Source organism: Lactuca saligna, chromosome 3 (genome assembly GCF_052625555.1).
Source record: "Lactuca saligna cultivar CGN05327 chromosome 3, ASM5262555v1, whole genome shotgun sequence".
Lineage (NCBI taxonomy): Eukaryota > Viridiplantae > Streptophyta > Magnoliopsida > Asterales > Asteraceae > Lactuca > Lactuca saligna.
The window spans coordinates 19,219,580-19,232,499 of NC_136419.1; the positions used below are offsets into that span (position 1 = coordinate 19,219,580).

At 34.4% G+C, this 12,920-nt stretch overlaps 2 protein-coding genes across 2 annotated transcripts; one reads left to right on the plus strand and one right to left on the minus strand.

Moving 5' to 3' along the window:
- Positions 1-3,379: 3,379 nt before the first annotated feature.
- Positions 3,380-6,023, plus strand: LOC145034655 (putative serine/threonine-protein kinase PBL15). Its single transcript, XM_078983124.1, has 5 exons — positions 3,380-3,919; positions 4,027-4,162; positions 4,269-4,405; positions 4,540-4,663; positions 5,409-6,023. Exons 1-5 carry the CDS (start codon positions 3,509-3,511, stop codon positions 5,870-5,872), a joined length of 1,272 nt encoding a protein of 423 aa, XP_078839250.1. The 5' UTR covers positions 3,380-3,508; the 3' UTR covers positions 5,873-6,023.
- Positions 5,945-8,184, minus strand: LOC145034654 (Pentatricopeptide repeat (PPR) superfamily protein). Its single transcript, XM_078983123.1, has one exon. It carries the CDS (start codon positions 7,878-7,880, stop codon positions 6,045-6,047), a length of 1,836 nt encoding a protein of 611 aa, XP_078839249.1. The 5' UTR covers positions 7,881-8,184; the 3' UTR covers positions 5,945-6,044.
- Positions 8,185-12,920: the final 4,736 nt, after the last annotated feature.

Below are 12,920 nucleotides of genomic sequence, written 5' to 3' on the forward strand. Positions count from 1 at the left end.
TCATTGCACCTTTTTACAAAGAAATATTATTTATTATGAGAAACGGATAAGAAAAATATGGTTTTATATCCGTTTTATACCTGTATATTAATATATTATTGATTATATATAATAATACAAATACACACACAAAATATCATATGTTATTTTATTTTAACTGGATTCCAAACAAATTAGGTAATATATACGACTACATTGTGACAAAAAATTTAATATTTTAATTATTTTCTTATTTATAACAAATAACTTGATTAAAATTACATGTAAATTTAAGATTATGATGAATATTACACATTTAGATAAACTAGAATCAAATAATTGTAAATTTTCATTCAAAAATAAAAATTATATGATTACAAGTATCGATGAATACTTAATTAAGTAAACAATAATGGCATGGGATTCTTGACCATTGGTGTCATTGATGGCCTCACTCAAACAAGAAAAGGCCAAAAATGAAAAGTTTAATATTTTGGGGATAATTCTCGCAAGAAATCGTTCTTCCCGTTTCATGAGTTTTTAATTCCAAAAGCACCCCACATGTTTGAAAATTGTGCTAAACAACATCCATGTTGGTTGCGAATGCCCTCAAATGTATTTGGTATTCAACCACCCAAGTTTAACATAAACTATTTAAATGTTAATTAATTACAAGTGGCAACACTAAGTCATTTAAAATATTCACCCACTTAAATTCTCATGTACACCTCTGAAAAATGAATTGAATTAGAAAATTGATATATATATATATATATATATATATATATATATATATATATATATATATATATATATATATATATATATATATATATATATATATATATATATATATATATATATATATATATAGAATCAAGATCAAATAAGAAAGAAATTTTTGGTAGGAAGGTAAGAAATTTTTTTTCTACATATTTTTTTCACGAACAAACAAAATGAATCATTAGATGATTCATTTGTAAGATGATTCACAAGAAAAAATTCTCAAAAAAACATCTTGATGATTCATTTATATAATGATTTTGTTGTTATTCACTAAAATTATCATAAAAGTAAATTTTTTCTTAATTTACTTAAAAATGAATCATAAAGATGTTTTTTTGAGAATTTTTTTTTATGAATCATCTTACAAATGAATCAATTAGTGATTCATTTTTTTTGTTCGTCAAAAAAATATGTAGAAAAAAAACTTCTTACCTTCCTACCAAAAAAAATTTATTACCGGATCTATATCCTATATATATATATATATATATATATATATATATATATATATACATATATATATATATATATATATATATAGAGAGAGAGAGAGAGAGAGATTTTTCTAATATGTACCGTAAGAACACATATAAAAAATATTAAATATCACAAATATTACCATAACTAAATGTAATGCATTAATAATCTTTATATATATATATATATATATATATATATATATATATATATATATAACATCTCCAAATCATGATAAAAAATTTTGTTTTTAAATATGTTATTCATAAAACAGTTTACTTAAAACATTATCGATAACATATCAATCCATAAAACAACAATCGCAAATTTCAAAAATCATATCATCAATAGTAATAATGTCAGAGTACAATCCCATGGATCTCTAAAAAGCGGAATCAAGTGTGTGCGATGCGCTGCTACCGTGCCGACTTCTTTCCCTTCAACGAAGAGGTACCTTAAACCAAAAGTGAAACCGTTAGCACAAAGCTTAGTGAATCTCCCATCATACCACATACCATAAAGCAAACATACTGTCGAACAATTCTGGGGTGCCCAACCTACCCATGCCAAGCAGTTATGGGATGCTGACCTACCCTGCTAGGCGATTCTGGGTTCCCGACCTACCCATGTCAGACAGTTATGGGGTGCTGACCTACCCTCCAATTTATTCCAACTGAATCTGGAGAGCTGACCTACCCTCCAGTTTATTCCAAAGGCTTATAGACGGTATTAAGTGTTGTTCGCTCTGTTTGAGGTTAAGGGTTCAAGTCCCTTTTAAAACATAGGTGAAATTAGTAGTGATTTAGGAGTAGACTAGAAAATTGTCGTTCCAAAAAAATATGATTTACAATAAACAATTGTTAATGACCATAAATATTAAATGATTTTGTTACGCTTAGTTCCCAAGGTTTAGCAAAGAAGAGAAAAAGAAGATGAAAGAAAATAAAGAGAGAAAATAAGAGAAAGAAAAATGCAGGATAATTGTATTTTATGTTATTGAGTTGGAGATAAATAAAAAAAAAATTAAACATTTTGTTCGTTTCTATGTAAATCCTTCCAAATTGAAAGGAAACTATTTTCTTCCATTTTCTTCCATGAATGAAACCGAGTAACACTTTGTTTTTTTAACTTTCTTCTTACTTCCACTTGTTTCTGTTTTTTTTTTTTTTTCTCTCGTTAAGTTGAACACATGAACAATGTGTTAGAATTATACATATCAAATGATTTCTTTATATCGGACGACGGTGTGATCACATTTCACTGTCACCTTAGCACCAACTTATTTTCTTCTTATTTTCATTTCACTCTTTAAAATCCAGGAAATTGTCAAACTTCACTTCATTTTACCTTTTTTGATAAAATAAAATTACTATAGTATTAAAAACTATAATTTAATAAGAAAAAATTAATTAAAATGGTTAATAAACACAAAATTAATGAAAATATTCCATTGCTCAAAAATAAAAATTACATAACCAAAATAAGAAAACATTATTAAAATATAACAATAATTAAAATACTAAATCATGCCGAATTTTGCCCAAATCCTAAACAAAATGTTAAAATGATTGGTATTTATAAAGTAGTAAATGTTTTTTTTTTTTTAAAATCAAATTTATAATGGTTGAAGAAGAGAAAAAGATGAAAGAAAATGCAGTAAAATCTAATGGTATAGTTCTTCATATCGTTTTCAAGTTTCACCACACTAGGAGTGTCGTGTTCAGCATTGCGGTGAAAGCTCAAATTCACCCCCACCATACCATAAGATGGGGGTACTCCTTCCGTCCTTAAAGTTACACTTGATAATATTTGTATCTCAAGCCTAGACATGTAAAAAACAAATCTAGGTGAGACTATTAATTGAATCTCTAGCCTAGACATGTAAAAGAAACAAAGAGGGTCACAACAAACAAGTCAAAACCTAATAAATAGGGAACAAATCTTTTAACCTGTACTTGACATTCACATTCATATACGTACCAAATCTTTTGTAACTCAGGTTCACATATTATTGGCTAAAAAAAAGGGTTTTCTCTAAAGTTATAAAAATATACATAAAATGGACCACAAACCTAAATGACAAATCTAGTAACATAAACAATACCCCTACAAAAGAAAAGACTGCAACAAAGCATCCAATTTTAGTAGAGTGGTTGCAGAGTTGTTGCAATTTCAACATTTATATCAAGATAATGATAATCCCACAAGATTAACACTTACTTATACACCACCATTACTCACTAACCAATTTTCATCCATAAAAATCATGAAAGCGAAGGACTCACCAAAAACTACATGGAAACCCTACTGCTGTTCGGCTGAAAACAAGGTTTTTCACAGCTTCAGCCGTTGCAGACCCTCAAAATCGGAATTCTCGAAAAATGTAGCCCCATCACCTTCTTTCAGACGCATGTCTTTCTCAGATCTAAGCAGGTCGTCTTCTATGCGTCTTAATGAAGACATACAGAGCTTCGGACCAGACTTGTTTGATTTTAAACTGAGTGAACTCCGAGGTGTAACTCAGAATTTCTCGAGTAATTTTTTGCTGGGTGAAGGAGGGTTCGGGAAAGTGCATAAGGGTTATGTCGATGAAACCATGAGATCCGGGTTGAAACCTCAACCCGTTGCTGTTAAGCTTCTTGATATTGAAGGATTACAAGGTCATCGAGAATGGCTTGTAAGCTTCTTCTTTTCATTCGTCTCTATTAGTTTAATCTAATGGTTTCTTTTCTTTACTTTTTAAAAAAAAATAATAATAATTTTATATGTTTTAAAAAATTAAAGGCGGAGGTGATATTTCTGGGTCAACTTAGGCATCCTAATCTGGTGAAATTGATTGGATATTGTTGTGAAGAAGAAGAGAGGCTTCTTGTTTACGAATTTATGCCTCGTGGAAGTTTGGAGAATCATTTGTTCAAGAGTAAGTTTTTTTTTTATATAAATATTTATTGATTATTGATTTGTTGTTAAATTTTAGGGATTGTAGAGTAATGATTGATAAGGATTTTGTTGTTAAATTTACGTAGGGATTTCGGTTTGTTTGGCATGGGGGATTAGGATAAGAATTGCAATAGGCGCGGCGAAAGGTCTTGCGTTCTTGCATGGTGCTGAAAGCCCCGTTATATATCGTGACTTCAAAACATCCAACATCCTACTTGATTCCGTATGTATATAATTATATTAGGCTACAACATTATTATTATTATTATTATTATTATTATTATTATTATTATTATTATTATTATTATTATTATACAAATATGGACATGATTTAACAGTTCTCATGAAAATTGGCAGGATTTTAATGCGAAATTATCTGATTTTGGGCTGGCAACAATGGGTCCAGAAGGATCGAACACTCATGTTACTACTAGAGTTATGGGCACCTATGGATATGCTGCCCCTGAATATGTCAACACTGGTAAGATCTCTCTAATGATTTTTTTTTTGGTGTAAACTAGGTTATTACTTTTTATATTTAATATTAAATGACTAGATAAATTAACATAAAGTGAGAATTTATTAGTCAAGATTAAGATAAAATATGTTATGTTTTGGTGTAATTAATAGTGCTATATCAAATTTGAAGTAATTTAAGCAAATCAATAATTGAGATTAGGGGCGGTGCTCAATTGAAGTAATTTAGCAAAATGACAGAGATATATAAGATAAATAATTATATAAAAAATTTAAAGTAATAAAGCAAGTTCATTATTTTTATTATGCTGACGTCACTCAAAAGCCAAAAGGAATGGAATCATATGAACTTCTTTCAACTGCCCCTCTTATTCGGGTTTCGGGAGGGCTCCAAATAAAAATCAGCAAACTGTAAACCGAACACTACCAACTGAACTGCATCCGAAAAACCCAGACCCGCTAACCCAAATAAAGTGTGGTTCGGGCTTTTTAAACCGAATACACAAGAATACAAGATACTCTAGTTATCTTCATTTTACCAACTTTCATATATTTTTAAAATCAACCCTTATGTTTGTTAGTATTTTACAAATCTAACCCACATCTTTTTTTTTATTACAATAATGAATGGTGTTGAGCAGGAGATGCCCTAAGAGGCTTACAATTCTAATTTGTTTAATCGATGTGGGACAAATTATTACAATTCATTTCTATTGCTAATGAAATATCGATATGTTAAATTATTGTAGGGCACTTGACCACAAAGAGTGACATTTACAGCTTTGGAGTGGTGTTGTTAGAGCTATTGACAGGAAGAAGGGCAATGGATAAAAAGAGACCAAAAAGCGAACAAAATCTTGTTGACTTTGCAAGGCCATATTTGACTAGCAGCCGAAGGGTGCGTGCAATAATTGACCCAAGGTTGGGTGGACAATATTCGGTTAAAGGAGCCAAAGAGGTTGCCCTTTTAGCCTTATATTGCGTGAGTTTGAACCCTAAAGATAGGCCCAAAATGCCTGTGATCATTGAGACCCTTGAAGGTGTTAAGAATTTGAAAGATATGGCTATTAGTTCTGGACAGTGGGCCCCACCACCTACACAGAAGACAGCAAGAAATGCGGTTTTTATGCCCAAAGAAAGCAAAGATATGAATGGAGGAGGTCGGATTTATTGGAAACAAACTCCTGTCAAGACAATGAGCACTAAGGGTTAGTGAATTGGGATCAAGATTCAGATATGTCCCATTGTTAGTGACTCAATTCTGGTTTGGTAGATATTATGTAAATGATAAAACGCATATATGTACATAAATTTAGATGAATAAGTCGTCGTGTATACATATAAGTGCCTTGTGTGCAACAAAATGGTGCAATACATGATATAAATTAATATGTATGAATCATGCTAGAGTTGACAATGAGGGCATCAATTGCGTACTTAAAACTCAGACTATTTGGAGTGAATCCAATCTTTTGCATCCTTTTCTGAAATTCCATTGACTTACCCATATCACCTTTCTCACAAAACCCTTTAAAAACCTCATTATAGCATTCATTGTCACATACTTGAAACTCTTCTGCAAACAAGATCAATAATGACTCAGCTTGATTCAGATTCTTCTCTTTACAATACCCAAAAATCAAAGATTTAAATATTGTCATATCAGGCTGGATGCCTACTTCAATCATATCCCTCATGAAAGCTTCACCCTCCATGGTTCTTTTTAGTCTACACAAACACTCTATGATTACTCCATATGTGACAAAACTTGGGTTCACATTCTTGAAAAACATCTCGTCTTTTATCTGTATAGCCTCATTTACATAATTAGATTTACAAAATGAAACGATCAATTCATTGTAGATTTTAATCATACAAGTTTCTTCACCATCTTTCACTATGCGTTCCCATAGACTCTTGGCTGCAAAAGGTTTATCCACCTGGCACAAAGCAATGACTAGATCAATTTGAAGATCTCTAGATACTGATATTCCAAATCTTTGAAGCTCTACAATAAGATTCACAGCTGAAATCAACATTCCTTTCTTTTTATATCCTTCTATAAGTACTAAACAAGTGAACTTGTTAGGGGTGACCCCTTTTCTGATCATTTCATGAAGCAACATGCGTGATTCTTGCATCATTTCCTTGTTAATGTAACCACATATAAGAGTATTGTATGAGTATATGTCTGGGTTTATCCCTATTTGAATCATTTTGTGGAATAACTTATGAGCGTCCTTTACATTACCTTGTTTACAAAGCCCGTTTATCAGAGATGTATGAGTAATCAAATCTGGCATCACACGTCTTATACACATGATGTTATAAAGATAGAGTGCATCTTTTAATCGTCCTCTTGTGACATAGCTATCTATTAATGTGTTATATGTGACAATATCAGGATCAAATCCTTCGTCTTCCATCTTCTCTAGGAACCCATTCACCTTATCAACATCACCACTCTTGCATATAACATGAGTTAATATGTTGAAAGTAAACGTGTTACCACGTACTCCGATTTTCCCCATTTCTTCATAAATTCCCCAGCATTCATTGATTCGATCCAACTTCAAAAGCCCATCTAAAAGAAAGTTGATAGAAATGATTTTTGGGACAAAACCAAGCTTCAACATCTTCCTAAAAGTAACAAAACCATCGCGAACCAAACCAGCCTTTAGGTATGCCTTGAGAAGAATATCAAATACAACTGGTTCCCAGCTACAATCTTTGGTGCACAGAACCAAATTTTCAAAAATACTTGCCTTTTCAGGTTTATTCCTGTTGAGCTCTATTAACTCGGAGAAAAGCTTCATTGTCTGTGGAAACTTGCGAGACCAAGCTAATATATGCAACATAAGACAATAGTTATGAATAGTTGGGAGAAACGCTAGATCGTTTTTAACCCAATTGAAGAAGGTAAGAGCTGCAAACGGATCAGATTGGCATCTAAGAAGAACTCTTGAGACTTCTTCGGTCCCCAGATGAGGGATCATGTCTTTCTCAAGAAGAGCGGTTCTTCTTTCTTTGAGATTTGTGCATATAGTATCAACGATTTTGCTAGGGTTTTGGGTGTGAGGGAGAAAATTGTAGAGTGGGTTTAGGAATGAATCTGTTTTAGAATTGGGTAAAGTCTGTAGGGATGAAAAAGCAGCGTTTGACAAGTGATGGATTTTAAGAACTGATTTGAGAAGGGTTGGATTCACTGGACTTCGATTCATTACTTTTAAGTAGGGTTTAATGCTATCAAAATTCAAAACATGAGAGCTGCATACCTAATTTCGATTATCTGGTCTGTTTTGACGTTCCGAAACTTCGCAAACGCATTGAGCACTTTCTAAAATTGGATTGGAACAACACGATCGTCGACATTAGCGGGTTTCGGAGGCTGGCGAAGTCAGGTGGAGTAAGGTTGTGAGAGGCCGTTGGTGCACAACCGCGCAATTTGCCGTTCATAACATAGCGCAACGGCGCCTACATCGGTCAGAACTCGGAACTCGGAACTCGGGACTAAAATTGTGTTTTTAAACGATAAATTTATTTTGTAATATACTCATGAGAATATCATAATGCCAGTATTTTTTTTAAGGGTTTTTCAAAAAAGTAGCCCAAAAATTCAAAATTTTTTGCAGGTGACTTAATATTTTTGTAGGTTGGTGACACCAAAATTTTAATTTTTTTTCCAAAATTTAAACCTTGATAATTTTTTCTTATGATTTTTTTAAAATGTATTATTTGTAACAATAGATTTGTATGGACAATATTATATTCCAAATTTAGATGTCAAAATTAATAACTTTTCAAATCTAAAGTAGTAGGTTATTCTGTGAAAAATATGAAAACTAACATTCAATTTTGATCATTTATAAATTTCGTATACAAACTCAATTTTAGTTGTGTTATTTGTAACGCTATCCATGCATATATTACATTCCTAATTTAGATGTGGTAAAATCATATTTTTTTAGCTCAAAAATAGCATATTTAGTATAAATTATGAAGAAAAAAAAAACTTATAACTTTCAGATATGAAAAAAAAAACTTATAGCAGCTACACTGGGCGTAGTCCCGGATAAGGTTGCCAGCTTCGCACAGCTAGCTCGCACTCGGACAGGACCCGGATAAGACCGAGGAATGCTGGGCGTACCCAATCTTGGACGCGGGGCGTAGCGAAGGAGCAATGTGTCGATCATCGGACGCGAGGCTGGGCTTCATCGGACGGCTCAGACCGAGCCACATCGCCTAACTCGCATCAGGTCTCGCAAAATCGAGTGCCAACTTCTAAAATTCGTATCTTTTTCATACGAGCTCCGTTTTTACGTTCTTTATATCCACGAGAAGGTGGGAACATATTCTACAACTTTCGTTTAGACTCCGTTGGCTAATTTTGACTTTATTTTAAAAGTTATATTATTAACAGGCCGAGACGGGATTGGTCCATTAAAATCCATAACTTCTTCATCCGACGTCCGTTTTCGCTCATCTTTTTCTCGTTACGCTACTCTTAGCGTGATCTTCGATTCTCGTTTAGGTCGTGTTGGCTAAAAACCTCTCGATGTATTATTCGAATTTCGGGTTGTACACTGCTAATCCGAAACTTCGAAAAATCATAACTTCCTCATACGAAGTCAGATTTGGGCGTTCTTTTAATTGACGCTCTTAGTTTAACATACACTATGACTTTCGTTTATATTGCTAAGGCTAAATCTCGCTCTATCGTAGATTCACTATTTACATTTCCCGGTATCGTGTCAGTTCTGTTGCGAAACTTCGACGGGTCATAACTTCTTCGTTATAACTCGGAATTCGGTGTTCTTTATATGTATGGAATCCTTGTGAAATATACTACAACTTGGTTAAGATTATTTATTCTAAATAATCTTTTGTCAAAAAGTTGTTTTCAACCCCTATTGTCTCTAAATTGACTAGCCCGGATCTACGGACGTTACACAATGTCGGCCCATTATGTTAATGTTTATGTTTATGATTATATATAGAAGGAAGACCCGGGGGTAGCCTTAGGAACTTATTGATATATGTTCCAGGTTACGACCTGATGTCGGGCGAGGCCCGAGGAATGTTAGGATGCTGGAGGTCTTTGTGATTCCTGCATGTGTCGGTATGATAGGATCCGGACCAAGGGTCTGATGTCGGGGTAAGCCCGAAGTACGTTAGATAATAGTATGTTTCCGGGCTGGGGATCCGATGTTGGGGTATTCCCGAGGAAGATCCTTGTAGGGAGGTAAGTGTGGGCGAGGTCCCGTATCCCATCGCTAGCTGAGTATGGATGAGGTTCCATATCTTGATATTAGCAAAACATGGGTGAGGCCCGTGGTAGGAAGGATGTGAGTGTGGGCGGGGACCGTATCTCACTACTAGTAGGAGTGTGGATGGGGTTCCACTACTTCAGTAGCAGACTAGGGCCGGGGCCCAAGTTAGGTGAGGCCTTAGATCAAGCTATGGTTAGGGAATGTTTATGTATGTTTCATTATGTTATTTAATTGTATGTATGTGTATGGCGAGCGAGGCTCATAGACAGGCGGGGTCTAAGGGAAACATATATGTATACCGAGCGGGGCTCGATGCTAGGTGGGACCTGATGCCAGGCGGGGCCTGACAACGGATGGGGTTCGATGGCGGGCGAGGCCCAATGCAACGGGCGGGGGCCTAGTATGTGCTTATATGCTCACGGTTGTATATGGCATGTGTGGATTAGTAGATATGTATGGTATGTGGTAGGTTAGGGAACTCACTAAGTTTCGTGCTTACGGTTTTTAGTTTTGGTTTCAGGTACTTCCGATAGCGGAAAGAAGAGCTCGGGATGATCGCATGGCACACACCAAGGAGTTTAGCCTGGGATGTTTACTCTGATAAAATGAATAAGTGTTTTGGGAAAAATACTCTGATTTGTCATATAACCCTTTCAGTATGTTTGAAATGATCTAATGCTATGATTTAGTAATATTTTTAAAGAAATTTTTGGTCATGATTTTTTTGGGATGTTACTGTTGGATAAGGTGTCTAAGTCCATAACTATTTCTGGTATGTACTTGACCCGACCCGGCATGGTCCATTTGGGTTGCATGGCACCATGCAATTGGATAGACTAAAAGAGAGAAATAACACTTGGAGATTATTAATATATTATAAGTTCTAATATATTAATAATATTATTTGATTAGTTTGATCAAGAATTAATTTAGAATTAATTATGTGATCAAAAGATAACTAATTAAATATATGGGTTGATTATGTAAATCATCCATATCTTGTATAGTGGGCTAAGAGGCTCCATGGATTATCAAGTTGGGTTCCACCCATTGGATGCTCCATGGGAGTTACAAACCCATGGGTCATGGAAATGAAGAGTCATGACACATTAGGGTTTAACCCTAGATGTGTCAACACTATATAAGAAACATGTTCTCCACCTAAAATTGGATATACACTAAGAAACAAGAGGGCTTGGCCGATTTTGAGAAGTGTGTGTTCTCTCATAAGTTCTTCCAAGAGCATTTGGTGTTGTGTGAAGCATTTGAGGCATCACACTTGGGGTGCTAGGCTCACAAGGTTTCAAGGAACACAAACAACAACAAGGTAAGTTATTCTATCTATACTTTAAGTTAAAATTATTCCCCATGTATGCTAGATAGGAATATAACCTTGGAATTCAACTTTGCATGATAATTAGACAAACATAGATCCAAGGTTATTAGGGTTGCATGTACACTTAGGAAGTGTTAGAATGCTCAAAACCCATCAGTTACAAATATGGTGGGGCATTTGGCCAAAAATGTTTGAGTTTCACCAAATGTATTAGACTTTTGCCAAATGAGATGTTAGCATGCCAAAATACGCTCAACCTTAAAGAGCATGCCAAAATATGCTATTGGCCAAACCAAGTGTGATGTTAATGCACTGAGATTGTAACATTTGTTTTTCCAGGTATGCTTCTTCCATGTTTAATTTAATTAAGATTCTAATTATAAGGATTTTTGGCTTGCCCACGATGTGGTATTGTCGAAATGGGGTGTACATTCGCAATTGATGCCACGACGTGGCAAGGTTTTGTCCACGACATGGTGGCTATTTTTGGTAGAAACCCTAGATCTTCGTGTTGTACCTTATTTAAATGCACAAACTCCTAAGGTTTTCCTTATTTGGCAGCCTCCACCCTCTAAGATCCTATCATATCCAAACCCTAGCCTCAATATATGTATTTGGTGTGTATATGTGTTTGAATCCACTTTTATGAAGATTAAAGGAATAAGGAGTTCATTTTGGTGCTTATTCGCTTGGATCCAACTTTGATCTTGCATCCTCATCATATTTTTGGCATTTTGGAGGTATAAAGTCTTCACCTTGCTCATTAAATCTCTATATCTAGCTCTAGGTCATTTTATGAGCTTTTTTGTCCATATCTTCTTGTTCTTGGAGTTTGATTGAACTTCAGAACCCTTATGTGCCTTATTCGAGTTGTGGACCATGGTGGTGGTTAGAAATGAGACTTTCATGTCTTAGTTTAGTGCCAATGCAATGGATGCAACCATTAAGAAGCTAGGATTTAAGATATTGGCTTAGTGGGATGTCTTAATGGATAAAGTTGGAAACTTTATCCATCAAGACCTTGGAAAGGTTCAAATACGAGACTTATAGCTCATGAGGTTAAGGATTAAGAGCTTAATTTGTTAGGCTATGGGAGAACAGTTCCCACAACGTGAAAATCTTCTTGTCACGGCATGGTGGCTGGTGTCACCACGAATGCTTTGTCGTATAGTTGCCACAAAGTGGAGGTCAGCTGGGGCTGACTTTAACCGTTAACTTTTTGACAAAGTTGTCTTTCAGTAAACATGAAAGTTTTAAGGTGTAGAATGACAGGGTACTTTTATATTTGTTGATTAGGTGATTTATAGTATCAATCTTTGTTGTCAGAGAATTGTTGTGTTAGTTTACTATTTGTAAGGTGATTCATCTCAGTATATTACCTATGTCACAATGGTGAACCTTATTTTCTAATTATTTGTATATGTATTTATTGATTTGTTGATAAATTCGGGACTACTAAAACTCCTCAGGGTTGTTGATAACTCATAGTATCGTTGATATGCCATAGGGCTGTTGTGAGCCCATAGGATTGCTGATAGTCCTTAGGACTACTGATAGTTCCAAGGTTGCTGGTAACCCATAGTTTATTATTATGTTATGTTGTATGTGATATTTGGGGAACTCACTAAGCTTCGTGCTTATAGTTGTTGTAAGAA

Bases quoted from the DNA above. Each gene is read 5' to 3' on its own strand.
- LOC145034654 (XM_078983123.1), bottom strand. From the start codon at position 7,880: ATGAATCGAAGTCCAGTGAATCCAACCCTTCTCAAATCAGTTCTTAAA.
- LOC145034655 (XM_078983124.1), top strand. From the start codon at position 3,509: ATGAAAGCGAAGGACTCACCAAAAACTACATGGAAACCCTACTGCTGT. The intron at 4,163-4,268 runs GTAAGTTTTTTT...AAATTTACGTAG, and splicing joins GGAGAATCATTTGTTCAAGA to GGATTTCGGTTTGTTTGGCA. The intron at 4,664-5,408 runs GTAAGATCTCTC...AAATTATTGTAG, and splicing joins CCCTGAATATGTCAACACTG to GGCACTTGACCACAAAGAGT.